The sequence below is a fragment of the Trichechus manatus genome, unplaced genomic scaffold (genome assembly GCF_000243295.1).
Source record: "Trichechus manatus latirostris isolate Lorelei unplaced genomic scaffold, TriManLat1.0 scaffold00244, whole genome shotgun sequence".
NCBI classification, from domain to species: domain Eukaryota; kingdom Metazoa; phylum Chordata; class Mammalia; order Sirenia; family Trichechidae; genus Trichechus; species Trichechus manatus.
This window is the reverse complement of record NW_004444180.1, coordinates 593,380-609,406: the sequence shown is the minus strand read 5'-3', so window position 1 is coordinate 609,406 and position 16,027 is coordinate 593,380. Positions and strand designations below refer to the sequence as shown.

General features: G+C 51.9%; 1 protein-coding gene across 2 annotated transcripts in view; it reads right to left on the bottom strand.

The window, feature by feature from the left end:
* PHRF1 (PHD and ring finger domains 1) overlaps positions 1-16,027 on the bottom strand; it is a 32,635-nt gene that overhangs the window by 9,613 nt on the left and 6,995 nt on the right. For both annotated transcript variants that reach the window (XM_023724382.1, XM_023724383.1), the window contains 5 exons: positions 13,133-13,216; positions 12,349-12,467; positions 10,179-10,276; positions 9,684-9,859; positions 8,784-8,913 (listed from right to left, as the gene is read on the bottom strand). In XM_023724382.1, the coding sequence (XP_023580150.1) occupies positions 8,784-8,913; positions 9,684-9,859; positions 10,179-10,276; positions 12,349-12,467; positions 13,133-13,216 (607 nt within the window). The remainder of the gene's footprint in view (positions 1-8,783; positions 8,914-9,683; positions 9,860-10,178; positions 10,277-12,348; positions 12,468-13,132; positions 13,217-16,027) is intronic.

Sequence of the window (16,027 nt, the reverse complement as noted above, 5' to 3'; positions counted from 1 at the left end):
GGGGGGACGGGACTCACGCGTGCACGCACAGGCGCGGGGGGACGGGACTCACGCGTGCACGCACAGGCGCGGGGGGACGGGACTCACGCGTGCACACAGTGATGCCCGGGGACGTGGGCTGACACGCGCATGTACTGACTCGTGTGTTCTATACACCCTGTTTTGCAGATTTCACTTTTGGGACCATGAGGTAGTTTTCAAAATTATGAAGCAAAACTGAATTAGAAAAAACAAACCTTGATAACTGAAAGTGTAAGCCTAGCTCTGTCCAGCTGGTAGTGCAGCCACACAGGGAAGAAATCCTCAGAGAGACTTTAAAGTAAATAAACGGTTTCTAGTAAAATAGACCCTAAACGTTGAAACAATGAAACAAACCAACAACCTGCCCACCCTGTGTCTCCTCCTGACCAGCCGCCAAGCTGGTGCTGCGTGGGCCGGGGGAGGCCAGAGCACACTGCAGTAATCCCCCGGCGCGCCCGGACACAGGAACTGCCACGTGGGAGATGAGCGCTGTCAGCTAAGACAGGAGATGAGAACTCACGACGCCTGCTACCATTAAACCCACACCAACCCCTGACAACGTCAGCACCACACCTGACCTCCACCGGGGATGCGACCCGCGGCCCCACCACCTGGAAGGCGGGCAGGGAAGGACGCACACAGGCTTTCTCCTGCTTTGTCCACAAACCGCGAGCACAGAGCAGCAAGGGTATTTCCCAGCTAAAAAAAGGGATAATGGCCGGGCGTCCTGACTGCACAACAATCTCACTGCTGTCCTCAGATGGCCCACCAGACACCACACTCCCGGACAGCAAACACTGTCCCATCGGAGCATCTCACAGAGACAAAACCCAACTCCCACCTGAACTCGGGCAAGCCTCTGAGCTCCAAGTGCCCACGTACAAACGGCAGAGGGACACCCAGCCTGGACGGCGGGGGCAGCTCACAGAACCTGACCGAGGACCCCGCAGGACACCCAGCCTGGATTCTGCCACGAATGAAGTGCAGGAAAGAAAGGGCACCTAGAGAGCCTGCACGTCCAAAAGCACCAGACACGCTGCCCATCGAAGTATGGGTCTGGTGCGGATCTTGATCCAAATAAGCTATTTTAAAAAATTCTATCATGTTTATAGTATAATTAGTAATATGAACACTGACTGGATATTTATGATATTAAGGAATTATTGTCCATTTCTTAGGTATAAATAACAATGGTATTGTGGCTATGTTTTAAAAAAAGCCTCCTTCCACTTTCAAGAATGTTCTAAAATATTTACAGATGGAGTAATGATGATGTGAAGGATCTGCTTTGGAGTCTAACACGGGACGGAGGGAGGAAGGGGAGCAAACACGACTGGCTGTGAGTCGCCAGAGCTGGGCGATACACTGGACACTTGGATTACAAGGTTCTTCTACCTACGCACGTTGGATGTACGTCTACCAGGAGTGCGGCATGTCTACTACAAGTGAAGCGTGTGTACAAAAAGTGTAAAATTTACAAGAAAAGCAAAACAAAGCAAAAAAATAAAAAAAAAAAAACTCAAGCAAGATAAAACAAACGAGGCATAGCCAAACAGCGGAACTATTCCAAGCTACCTGACAACAAGCAATTTGACTCACATCCCCAAGGGACAGATATAATTTAGGGACAAAGGGAAACAATCCTAAACTGCTATCTCTAGTCACATCGCTACTCTTCTGAGATGTCGTCTGTGTAACTGGGATGAAACGAATGTGTGATTATGCTGATCAGTGCTGAGTACTGGGATTTCTGACATGAGAGAAAGGAGATCAGAGTTAAGATAAAAAGCTAAGTAAAGCTCTATAATCCTGAATTTTAACTAGAAGTATCAGTATGACCCTATAACGTATCTGAATTAAAAAAAAAAAAGCAAGTATATCCTGGCTCTGCCCCTGAAAAGGCCGTCAGCAGTGAGTGCTCGGAGGCTGGTCTCCAGAGAGGGTTTCTCACCCAGCGAGCGAGGGCCTCTAGGGAAAATGGCCGACTGCGCGTCAGAGGCTCCTGTGAGGCAGAAGCCAGCCTGGAGCAGCACACCACACCAAAGAGCAAGAAAGCTCCCAAAGCTACTCCTTTTCAGGAGACCCGGGGACAGAACACATTAAAAACACTTGTGTGACGTGCACAGTCGCTTGACTCTTAACAGCACCAAACTGAGAACAACCCGAACGCCCACTGCAGGTAAATGCACAACCACACAATGGAATATTACTCAGAGACGAACAGAAATTAACTACAGACACGCAGGGCTGCACAGAAAGAGCCCAGAAACACTGTGCTGAGCAGAAAAAGCAACACACGAGCACACGCATCAGGACCTTATAAACCTCGTTACGTGGAGGCTGAGAACAGGCGAAGCTAACGTGCAGTGACAACTGACATCACTGGTGTCTGCCTGGTGAGGGGTCGAGTGGGAAGGGCAAGAGGGGCTCCTGAGGGTGAGCTAAGTGTTCTACACACTGGGTGGGTGCAGCTACATTTATCAAAAGTGTGTATACATTTGTCAATCCTTGAACCATACACTCTGAATGGGTGCACTCATTTCATTGTATATGAAACGAAAACTCAATGAAATTGATTTTTAAAAGACCACAGGTAAAACCCACTGAATAAGCTAAGAATCCATGAGCCCACATGCCTTAAATAATCGCAGGGGAATCAATCCAGGAGCAACAGAGGAAGAAGGAGAGTCAGGAATAGGAGGAGGAAATGGAATGTGTGGCTAACTGCTTCCATGAACAACTGCCTCCTTTGCCATGAGACCAGAAGAAATGGATGCTGCCCGGCTATTATTACTGAACATTTTGATCAAAAATTCTATAGAAGAATCCTGATCAAAAGGAAGAAAATGCAGAACAAAACTTCAGATTTCTTATGGACTCCAGACTTTCTGGAGCCATGGAGGCTGGATGAACCTCTGAAACTATCGCCCTGAGATAACCTTTAAACCTTAAACCAAAAATATTCCCTTAAGTTTTCTTAAAATGAAATAGGTTCCCTAACTAGTAAAGAATGTCTGCCTTGAGCACTGTTCTCTTTTAAGAACTATCTACAAGGGATCACGGTGACAAGAGCAAGGCAGAAGATTAGACAGGAACCTTAGGGGGCAGTGAGGTTATGTTAATAGTGGGAGAACAGCTCAGAAAAGGATGGCGAGAATGGACGCACAACTCAAAGAATGTAATCGATGTCACTAAATTGTACGTAGAAACCGTGGAACTGGTGTATGTTCTGCTGTGTATATTCTCAACAACAACAACAAAAATTAAAAATAAACAATCGTGGGGGAGAGGAAGAGCTCTTCTTAGAGCAGAATGTCAACTAAAAAACAGAGAAGAAACAACAGACCCTATCACCTGTGGATGTAAACCCAAGGGGAGCGTAGTGAAGAACAGGACGTACGAGGTCTCAGTTCTCGCACCTCTCCAGTGACTTGTTAGTTACAAGAGAAGAAGAGCAGCTTTGCAGTGGGGAACCATGCGGTCAAAGACAAAACCACCAATGTTGTGAAAAGCACCTCAAGCCACCAGATAGGATGTTCTGAGGACAGGGCGCCTCAGGGGTGTTCCTGCCTGAATTTAAGAAAGAGGAAACTCCAGACAGACCCAAGCTGAGGGCCCTCCTACAACCAGAGGTCCCACAGAACACAAAGAAAGGCTGCAGGAAACATTATTCCAGGTTCAAGGGGGCTAAAGCGACCAGAGAACTAAATGCAACGCGTCAGCCTAAGGAGAGTCCTAGACTGGAGGACTACAACTGATGTGGACTCTGGCTTAGACCACAGCATTTTACCACAGTTCAACTCCCCAAGTCTGATGACTGAACAGTGACAATGTAAGAGAACGTCCACGTTCTTAGGAAACACGTACTACAAGATTTAAGGTTAAAAACAAAAGCAATTAAAAAAAGACACCACAGGGATACACTCAATAAACTCCAGACAGCAGAAAGGCCTAGAAGACAAACGACCCCGTTTCTTCAATAAATCAACTGCTGGGAAGAAAAAAAAGATGGCAAGGAAGCTAAAGACTGAGAGTTACCAGCCATTCACAACACAGGACTTCATTTAGTTCCTGGGTAACCTGACAGAGAAAAAAACCTGCAGACCATCTGGGAAATCTGAACACTGGATATTTAATTGCATTCAGCGTGGCGTCTGAAGGACTCAGGAGCCGACGGGACGTGCTCCTGCCCAGGCCATCGCAGGTGGCGCACAGGTGCTGCCCAACTCACAACGACGCCAACGACAGAAAGAAACCCACTGTCCGCTTCTGGAGACCAGCAGGGCGCCGACGCGTTGTGTGCAAACTGGTGAGCAAAGCAATCCTCAAGGATCCACGCGGCTCTCCTGTAAGTGCCACAGCTGACGGGTAAGGGGCGACAGATACAAGGGCTGCTCTTCTGTACCCCCAGTGAACTACGGGTTCTAGGGAAGACACACAAACAGCTGCCACCGTCACAAACCCATAGTGGGGGGCCTCCGGAGGGCCCTGCCCAGACCAGCAGCATCACTGCAGTGAGACCTGGGCTGCATCCAGCCGTCGGGGGTCTGAGCAAGCCTCTGGATTCCACTCCCGCCCAACAGAAAACGCGAGGACGGAGGGACAGCTAAACATGACGTGGGATAAAAACAGCCAAATCCACAAGGATTTGGGAACCCTACCAAGCAAAGGACTCGGCTTTCTTCAAAGAACAAAAAGAGAAAAGACGAGAAACTACTGACAGAAAAGAGGGAGAGCAGGGAGTGGCACATCTGTGATGAGCAGGGCGGGAGCCCAGGGCGCTCTGGGCAAACTACGGAGAGCCCAGGGCAAAAAGAAGACCTTGAGTAGCAAGAAAAAACCAGGAAACCACAGTAAGACTGACAGCTGATTTCTGATCAGGAACAACAGAGGGCAGAAGGCAGTGGGCAGGATACTCAAAGTGCTGGAAGAGAAAAACGCCAACCAAGAGTCCCGCACTCAGTGAAATTACCCTTCAGAGCTGACAGCAGAATGAAACTCCCAAATAAACAAAGACTGAGCGACTTCACTGTCGGCAGATCTGCCCTACAAGAAAGACCAGAGAGAAGTCCATCAGGCAAAGGGGAAAAAGACCATCCAGAGAATCCACATGAAGAAATAAGGATCATGGTGAAGGTTATCTCATACATGAGTGTAAAAGACAGCAGAAAAACTGTACTGTTTGATTGATAATATATAAAAACGTAATCTGGATGGCACAACACAAAGGATGGAGCCAAGTTTCCAAATGTTATCAGAGTTAATATTAATCTAAAGTAGACTGTGATAAGATAAAAACAAAAAGTTCTTCGAAAAGGTCTGAACAACTCTTTAGGTAGACTAACCAAGGAAAAAAAAGATGTAGGTTACCAAAATCAAGAATGAAAGAGGGGAGGGAAATCACTACTAAATTACAGAAAACAAAAGAATTGTAAGAGAATACTATCAACAACTTTATGCCAACAAATAAAATAGCTTAGATGAAATGGACAAATTCCCAAATGTAAAAAAAAACCACCAAAACTGACACAAAAAGGATTAGAAAACCTGGACTGAATTAAACAAAGACTGAATTAGTTAATTTGAACTCTTCCCAACAGGGCTTCACTGGTGGACTCTTCCAAACATTTAGAGAGAAAAGTCAGCAACCCTTCCACAAAGCGTTCAGACTAGAGGTGGAGAGGACACTTCTCAACTCGTTTTGGAAGGCCTGTGTTACCAATGCCAGACAAAGTTACCACAGAAAACTACGGACAAATATCCCTCATGAATACAGATGCAAAAATTCTCAATAAAACATTAGCAAACCGAATACAGAAACACATAAAAAGGATTATATACCACGACCAAGAATTATTTTCAGAAATGCAAGGTTGGTTTAACATCTGAAAGGCAAATATGTAACACCATATTAATAAAAAAGAGGACAGGAGTTACATATCATCTCAACAGATACAGAAAAAACACTGGACAAAATCCAACACACATTCATAATAAAAACTCTCAACAAACTAGGAATAAAGGGAACCACTTCAACCTGGAAAAAGGTTATCTATAAAATATCTACAGCTAACATCACACTTAGTGGGGAAAGACTGAACGCTTTCCTCTAAGATCAAGAACAAGACAAGGATGTTCACTCTCGTCGCCACTTCTATTCAACATTGTGCTGGAAGTTCCAGCTAGTGCCATAAAACAAAAAAGAGAGAGAGAGAGTCAGACTGGAAAAGAAGTAACAAATTATTTTTTATTCACAGATGACATGCCTATTTGTGGAAAATTCTAAGGAACCCACAAAGAAATTACTAGAACTAATAAAACTAATTCAACAAGGTAGCAGGATAAAAAATAAATTTACAAAAATCAATTGTACTTCTATACACTAGCAGTGAAACAATTCGAAAACGAAATTAAGATAACAATTCCATGCACAATAGCATCAAAAAGAATAGGATACTTTGGAATAATTTTAACAAAAGAAGTGTAGCACACACTCTGGAAACTACAGAAGACTACTAAGATAAATCAAAGATCTAAATAATTTGTGAGACAGTCCGTGTCTGTGCACTGAAGACTCCATAACTGTGAAAAAGGCAATTCTCACACTGACGCGTAGACGCAACGCAACCAAACCCACTGCTGCCAAGTCAATTCCGACTCCCAGCGACCCTACAGGACAGAGTAGTACTGCCCCCAGGGTTTCCAAGGAGCAGCGGGTGGATTCCAACTGCTGACCTTTAGGTTAGCAACCGAACATTTAACCACTGCGCCCCCAGGGCTCCAGATTCGATGCAATTCCTATCAAAATCCCAGCAGGCTATATTTTGCAGAAAGAGAAGCTGGTTCTGAAATTTATACAGACATCCAAACGACCCAGACTAGCCAAATAATTCTGATTTAAAAAGAACAAAGTTAGAGTACTTACACTTCTCCATTTCAAAACTTCATAAAGCTCCAGTAATGAAGACAGTCTGGTACCGACACAAGGAGACACGGATCGATGGAACAGAAGCAACAGCTCATGAATACCCCTTTACAGTTACGGACGACTGGTTTTGACAAACCTACCGAGGCAGCGAGCAAAGGACAGTCTGCTAACACATGGCGCTACAAGCGGGTCTCCACGTGAAGAAGATAAACTCAGACCCTCAGCGCCCAGCATGGATGGCGCGGGACCCGGCCATGTTTCCTTGTTTTACACCAGGTCACTATGAATCAGAACCAACCTGATGGCACCTAACAGCAGCTCATACCATACACAAAAATTAAATCAAAAGGGATCATAGGCCTGAATGTAAAACTATTAACATTTTAGAAGAAAACATAGGAGAAAATTTTTATGATCTTAAGCTAGGCAAAGAGTTCTTAGATAGGACACCAAACACACGATTCATACAAGAAAAAATGAGAAAGTGGACTTCAGCAAAATTAAAAACTTCTGCCACTTCGAAAGACACCATGAAGGAAGAAAGTGAAAACATAAGCTAGGGACTGGAGAATATGCAGATCTGCAAGTCACATACCTGACACAGGGCCGGTATCCAGAATACATAAAAAACTCTTACAACTCAGTAGGGTGACCCAGATCTGAATACATATTTCACCAGGGTATACAAACGGCAAATAAGCGCATCAAAAACAGTCAATGTGATTGGTCATTTTGTAATGACTTTGCCACAGTGTAAAGTCTTCCATATGAGCTGTCTTGCCTTGTAACTCTGGGTTGAATTCATTCAGAAACCTGCAGCAAAAGCGCAATCTCCAAAGCCCTTTGGTGTTGGATAATGCTCACTGAGGGTGGCTCTTCTCCTTCAGGAAGATTTCCGTCTCAGCCCCGAGCCCAAGTCATCCAGAGCGATGAGGGAGGGGGTTTCTGAACCAGCTCAGTGAGGAGGAGAGGGCTGGGGAGTCCTGTCTGCAATGCTGTGACACTTGGGAGGGCGGGGCGCTCAGCTGAGGAGGGCAGAGGCCGCTCGACAGCCCGCCCCTGGCTGGGAGACGAGGCCATGCCCTTTCCCTTTCTGTCTTAGCTCCTCATCTACTTCAGAGGGCAAGTGGTGTGAGCACGCAGCCACTCACAGGAAAACTGCCTGCATGACGCGGAGCACTGGAGCGACCAGAGCACATACAGCCAGAAAGACAAACCTCCCAGTGCAGGGGGAGTCTCCACAAAGCTCCAAGGAACTGAGAGAGCAGATGGAGACCCCGTGAGGACGCGGAGCGTGTGGAGCTGACCCACGGACGCAGAGGGCTGCACCTGCAAGTGCAGGACACACACCTGGCCGGCAAAGGGTCACGTGAACTCTGCTTCCGAGGGCGCGGCAAAGCAGGCACTCGGGGACAGAGTACTGCCGGGACCGTGAACTGCCACTGCCTTGCTGAGAAGTAACCCGGCAATAGCTATTAAATTAAACACACACACACCCCCCACACCTCCACGTCTTCTGGCCCCCCCCAGCTCTGTTTCTAGATGTCTGATAGCAACAGAAGCACCAGGGCACGAGGCACCGCGCAAGAACATTTACGGACAGAGGCTGTGGCCCCAAGTGGCCCCTGGGAGGGGCACTGGCTGCAGCACCTGAGCCACCTAAGGTGGGTATTCTCAGAAATAAGCAGACTCCCCTGCCGGCCTGGAGGGACTTCCGGCTGCCATTCCTGGCCGACCCGCAGAGGAGCAGTGCGGCAGGTGGGTGGCGAGTCTGCTGGCGTCGGGCCCAGACACACACCAAGGGACTCAGCCAGGGCTTGCCAGGCCGTCCTACCCGTCTTTCTTCTCCGTTTCACGGGGGTTCTCGGAGTCACAGGCCGCTGATACCCAGCAGTACTCAGACCAGAGGCGACGGCTTCGATTGTCTCGTCAAGCAGAGAAGACATCAGGTACCTCGGGACATGCTACATGGCGGAGGAGACACTGCCATCACCAAGGCGGCCCACCTCCTCCACACACCACCCGGGACCCCGCAGCAAAACCATCTGAGAGCTGGAGGCTGGGTCAGGGACACGTAGTGAGAACCGGCAGCAGCGCTCCCCGACAGTGAGGGCCACGGGAGAGGCACACGGGGGCCAGCCCGGACACACAGTGATGGCTGCTATACCACCTGCCTTTCCCCAGGTGGGGACTCTGGAGCAGAGCCACACCAGGGAGAGACGACACCACCCTAGACCCCTTGTTGGAGCCCTGAACACACCCCACCCTGCAGTTCACCACGCACACCATGGAGCAGCAGGCCCGGACTGTACCCCTCCTCTCACTTCCTGTCCACAAACGTGGCAGCCAGGACCAGAGCCAAGTGGCCCATCAGAGCATGGCCCCAGCTAGGTCAGGGTGCTGCCCCCAGCCTGATCAGGGTGCCCGTGACTGCTTGCTGCAGGTGGGATGGAGCTGCAGGCTGTGGCCCCCATCCTCAGGCCTCACTCTGTTCCGTGTTCACGCCCAGTGTGGCCCAGCCCACGGGGCCCACGTTTTCTCAGAGGTGGTCCTGCCCTGGCCTGTTCTTTTCCGGCATGCTGGTTAGGATGGGATATCCCAACACGCCCCCTACCCCGTTCCCTGATGGGCGGCGTCATGGGGGATACACTGTGTGTGTACTCGTACAAGCCTGGCTCAGGGGTTGGGCCCAGGCAGGGGATGGTGCCGAGGGAATCGGGACCAGAGCACCCACCTGGATCCTCCTGGCAGTGGTGATGCGGTTCCGGTTCACGGTAGCCCTCACTCGCTCGCTCTGCCGTGTCCTGGCAATGGCCCGGGTCCGGCCTGTGCTGGGCCGGAGCCTGCTGGTGGTGGGCACCACATCAGCCAAGAGCAGAGTGACCTCCTCCTCACTCACGTGACCCGGGTCTAGGAAAGGGAAACCAGGGACTTATGTGCTACATACACGCACACCATACCCTCCCGCACTTTCACGGGGCTCTGCTACCATGGAGAGGGCTGCCGGGAAGCGCACCCTGCCCCGCCTCCCAAAATCCTACGGCATCGTCAGGAGCAGGGACACTTCTGACCAGAGGAGGACCCCGGCCAGCCAGCGGTGCACGACTGCCTTCCTCCAGCCCTGCCAGCCAGCGGTGCACGACCACGTTCCTCCAGCCCCGCCACAGAGGCCACAGCAGGTGCCGGGAAGTCTGCCCAGCGGCCCCTCGGGGACTGCCGCTCGCCTCACCAGGACTGGGGCCGCCGCCCGGGGCAGCACACTCTGGACAGAACCACTCGTCCACCGGCACCTCCTGTAGTGGAGGGTCTAGGCACTCCATGTGGTACCTGCAGGGGCAGAGAACACAGAGCGTGGGGGCACACCAAGCAGACGCCCCAGCCACACTCCCAACACCTGCAACCAGATGCGCCCCAAATCTGCAGAGCACCCTACCCAGAAGCTGACAGCAGAGGCCATATCTGCTCCCAAGGCCCCCTGAGCTGCACATGGGAGACATCGTCCTAGGCGGCTGAGCCATCCTTCCTCCTGCTCCTGCCTAGGCCACCTGGCCTCGCCCTCCTAGGGGATCACTGCCCGGGAGCACGCCAGGTACAGATGCACGTGAGCAGATCCCCTCAGGCCTGGAGCTGACTCCTCCGAGCAGAGCCAGGCGGGTAGACCCTTCCCAAGTCTGTACTCTGGATGCCAAGGACAGACCACAGCGGGGACCACCTCAGTCTCAGCTCTCACCCGAGGTCCACACCCCCACCCCACTGTGGCCCCCACCGTGTCCCCGAGAAGTCTCCACTGATGGCAGCTCACCCCTCCACAGCTGACGTCTGAGTAGCTAACGTCTGCCACAAGGCAGCTGCTCACAGCCTGACCATGGCACGCCTTCCAACCGCTTCTGTCAAGTCTCCAAAGAGCCCTTGGAGGAAGAGCCGCCGGGGCAAGCCTATCTGCTGCCCCTCCCCGCGGCGCAGCTCAAGGCCCAGGCCAGCTGTGCCCCCACTCGCCCCAAAGAAGGCTGTGGACCAGAAGACACCCCACGGAGCCCCTGCTGAAGTTAGGCAAAAATCAATAAGCAAAGAAAGCCAAACTAAAATGTCCCTGAAAATCAGAGCCCAAACTGAACCAACTGAACAAACACAGATCACAGAGCTGGACACAGGGCCAGCAAGAAAGAAGCCTGTGTCCCAGGTCCCCATCTATGAGGCACTGCACACCGTACACCCAGGCCCTGGGACCCCCCGCAAGACAATGGAGGACAGGCATGTAGAGAGAGAGGAGTAGTGCTGGACACAGAGTCCTGAAGGACTCCGAGTAACCTTCACTCTAACAAAACATTTCCTTACACTCTCTCTCTCTCAAAAAAAAAAAAAACAAGAAGAGGAAAAAGTCATCATTCTAAGCATTTCAAATATCCAAGTGGTTCACCCAAGGCTCCCTCCCAGAGCTTCACAAGCGTCAGCTGCTGCCACCAAGGCCTCAAGCAAGGCTCCCTGCAAGATCGGCCCCCGGCCATTGCCCTGCCTGCTTCAGAGGAGAAACGGCAGAGACCAGGGGAGCAGGTGGGTGGTCTGGGGGACCAGCAGAACATGCCAACTGCAGCAGCCACGGGGGAGGACAGGAACACAGCCGCCCCAGGCCCATCCGCCCCAGGTCGGGGCCCATCCGTCCCAGGCCCATCCGCCCCAGGTTGGGGCCTGTCCCTCCCAGGTCAGCCCCCACCATGATGGCTCAGGCCTCCTACCTCTGGCTGTTGCACAGTGCCCCCCCTTAAACTGTCATTTTCCACCCAAGAGAAAGTTCCAAATCTACAGTTTCACTGACTTCAATAGCTTTTGGGGACCCGTACCCCAAGGGAAAGAAAGGTTCTTTCACCATCTTCTCACTGTGATTTACAACAGAAAACACTCCAAAGGTACAGGGATAGCACCTGCAGGAGGTTAGCAGAAGGGGCTTTAAGCAAGTGGCGGGGGTCAGACAGAAACCAGTGAGGCCAAGCGAGGATCGAGGAGTGAGGGTGAGGCCCGGGAGGCCGGGGCCGCTTGTGAGTGTGGCCGTGGCCCCAGGCTCCAGCCCCAGCGCCTCTGCAGAGCCTCAAACTACTTCCTGGAGAAAAGCGAAGTTGCCCTCACAGTAACGCAAAGAACCGGCAGACGCCCGCACCTCCCCAGCCACCCACACGGGGCTGAGGTGGGCCGCGCCGCGCTCAGGGCGTGCAGTGGGCGGCACGTCCTCATGAACACGAACACGACAGAGGTCCCCTAACAGGTGCGTTAAAAATCCTCTACGAGACTGGGCTCAGCAATTCACAGACCAGCGCCCACCCCTCTACAGTGCAGGACAGGGGACCCCAACCCCAAGGCGCTCTCACTGCCCGGTGAGCTGCGGCCCCCGAGGATGGCCCGCTTACCCAGCATCACAGCCGTCACAAAGGAGGAGACGGTCCTCCCGGTCACTGCGGCCACACACCTCACAGAAAGTGGGATCTTCCTCCTGAGCCTCAGGGGCTCTGGTGTTCTCCACTGGGATCTGCAGAGAGAAGGGCACTGAACCCGGGGCATAAACAAGGCTGCCGCTTCCAGCAGGACCCAGAGCCGTGGAACCTGGGGCCGCACCCATGAGGGTCCAACCCTCTGTAAAAACTGAGTGTGCCAAGGCCCGAGCCTAGCATCTGGGCTCGGAGGGCCCCAACAACTTTGTAAACCAAAAACCCAGGTGCTTAGCTGCAAAAACACCCCTGACCTCCTCCAGTATCCAGAAGACCACAAGCACACCCTGAAGGATCTTCCAAACACAGGAGACACGTCACCACTGTATTTCCAGCCCTGAGTGTAAATGGCCATGGTCCAAAGGCCGCTGCCCCCGCCCCCTCCAGGGCTCCAAGCCTCCCTCTCTCGGAGGCCGCCACAGCTCGAGAAGGTAGGCCAGGGGGGTGGGAGCTGAGAGGAGGTTCGAGAAGCTGTCAGTGTCTACACCCAGCAGCTCACTCGGGTGCCACAGGACCAGCAGACGGCCCAGGAGCTTGAGCGCCAGCCTCACCATTCTGGCTTCAAGTTCATGGCTACCGTGTTTTCAATGACCTCTAAAACATTTTTAATCAATACTCACTTCCTGAAATCAACGTTTCAAAGCATACTATTTCCCATGAGACCGGCACCAATATGACAGACCTGAGACGCAGCGTCTGCACTTACCTTTCTTAAGATTTTCCCACCAAACTGGGCTCGCACGCAAATGCACTTAAATACAGTCCGGTCTACCGGGCAGGAGTTGGCATTCTGTAAGAGACAAGAGAGGTATCTCAGCCCTGCAGGGGCGCCCTCACTACTAATACCACATTAAAGAATTCACTTCAAGATCAAAAATCCCTTTTACACAGAAAATCAACTACTGAATGCCCACCACGTGCCAAGCCCTGAGCCGGGTTGCTGGGGATGCAGACAGCAGTGAACAAAACCTGCCCTCTCCGAGATGACACCCCAGGGGAGATAAACCAAGAAAGAAAAGAGGTACTACACAGCTACGAGTGCGCACAGCATGTCAGTGACAAGTGCGGAGAAAAAGAACAGGGGGTGCGGTGGGGTGGCTAGGCCAGCATTTCAGCCTGGACTGCCTGGGCTGAGAGGCCAGGCCGGGTCCTCCCTCGTGAGCCTCTGTTCTAACCCTCTGCCAACTTCTTCATGAGACTGTTGGATGTTACCCAGTCAATTTCTAAGATTTCTTCTCACAGTGTAGACACTAACCATACGTATATTGCAAATATTTTCTCCTTGCTTTTATTAACAAGTTCTGACGTCAAGCTTTCGATCTCACATCACTCATTCGAGTATTTATTTCCATGCGTTCTGAGAAACGTGTGCCCCACGGAGCCACTGCCGCCGCCACGCTACAGAGCGCTCCCACCAGCCCGAGTCCCCAGCCCACCCTGACCTGCCTGCTGTCACTGTAGCTGGGCGTCTCCCGGCACCCCCCGTGCCTGGGGCCCGTGGTGCGAGCTTTCTGGCTCCTTTGCCCAGCGCAGAATGCAGAAACACCCTCCCCCGGTGCAGTATAGCGCTCTGTTCCGCACGGGGCCGCTCCGAGGGCAAACACTTCTCCTGCCCACCCCAGGCACGGGGGTCAGTTACGCAGGCGCCGAATAGCTGAGCCACAAATGACTGCGGCTCATCTGCAGACCACTCTTCGTGGGGTGAGCACGTATGTAACTCTGTGGCTGTGCACCTGATCCCCTCAGCCACCTGTAAGTCGGTGCCTCCCCACCCCCTGAAGGCGGTCCGTCAGTGCCCAGGCCGCTGCAGGGGTGGGGGGTGGGGAGGGGTTGCACCAAGAGTCCCCTGCACCTCCCTGGTGGCTGACACTGAGCACCTTCAGGTACTCCTGGCCTATTCCATCTTCTCTTCTCACACTGTCTGAGCACCATCTTTAAGAAACCCTCCCCATCCTCACAACGGAGTGCCGTTCAGAGTCTTATTTTCTGACTTTACTCTCGACTCCACCTGGAACCATGCGTGTATGTGAGCGGTGTGAGCCGTCCTCCCTACTGATGTCACTGCGCCGGAGCCCTCACACCCACAGTCTGGATGACGGCCACACTGCGCTGTGTATCCTGCCAACGTCAGGCCCTCAGGCACATCCCACGGGCCTCGTTTCCTGTACTGATGGCACCTTTAATCACTACAGTTTTACAAACGTAACGTCCAATTTGGTGATGTCTTCCCGTTTCAAAATCATCTTGACGATTCCTGGCGCTGTCTCACCCTCCTTGGTGAACTCTGTGGCCCGTTAGGTGTCTGAAGGTCCTGTCTGACGCTGATGGAACCTGCTTTGAAACTGCTTTCTGTACAGACTTCCTCCCGCGGGCGTGGTCCTTCTTCACTCACTCTCAACGGTTTTGGAAAAGCTCTTCAAATGTCTTATGTGTCTTTCTTAGGTTTATTTCTAAGTATAATTTTTCACCTTCACTAACCTTGTATCTAGCAATCCTGTTGAACTTTGCATTCCAACTGTTCACTTAGATAAACCTATTTGTAGGTACTGTCTTTTCCCACCTAATACTTACAGTATTATTTTTTTCTTATATTAACCCATAAACTAGAAGATACACAGCAAACACCCTTGTGTTGTTCTCACTTCAAAGAGAAGACGTCACTTACCAAAAAACACCTGACCCTGAACCTGAATCTAATCTGGGCTCTAGATCTACTCTCACTGAACAGGAAAGTGGGAGACAGAGGAGCGTCTCCGACGACACCACGAGCCATCAGCCGACAGACGTGAGCCACATGCAGGCCTGATTCGAGCAGATGGACTGCAGTGGACATTTCTGAGCTACGTGGGGAAACGGACCCGAATGGGCCTGAGTACCAGAGGACACGTCACTGCTGTCAGTGCTGTTGGGTATGACGATAGCACCACAGGTGACGCAGAATAGAGCGCCCTGATCTGTTAACAACACGTACTGCCCGTGCCAATGGACCTCCAGGGAGTGGGGCTGGGGACGAGGAGGCAGAGCTGGATGTGCTGTGAGGCTGGGCGACCCGTCCACGGGCCTGCCCCATGCACCCAGGCACTGTTCTACTTCTGAGATTTTCCATAATAAAAATTTTAAAGAGATAGGGAGACTGCTCCCGAGGGTTTGTCATGGTGTTTCTGGTCAGTCCCTCATCTGTTGAAGGACAGGCCCTCATTGCTGATCACCGAAGCAACAAGCTGGGTGACAGCTGATGTGCTCTCTGCACCTCCTGAGACAGTCAGACGCTAAGACGGGAAGTAACCCGTGTCACCACACCCTGTACCCCGGGGGGCCCACCTGGGGTTGACATAACTGTCTTAGGAGGCACCGCCTGCCTCAGATTGCTTGTAACTCCTACAGGATCTCTGCATTCAAGTTCCCATGTGAGCCTGCCCACTGCCTTCCTCCCATACCTCCACACTCAGTGCATGGAGACAGCACCCCACAGAGGGCTCCCCACAGCCCAGAGAGCAAAGGGCAGACAGTCAGACAGACAGCACCCCACAGAGGGCTCCCCACGGCCCAGTGAGCAGTCACACAGACAGCACCCCACAGAGTGCGCCCCACAGCCCAGTGA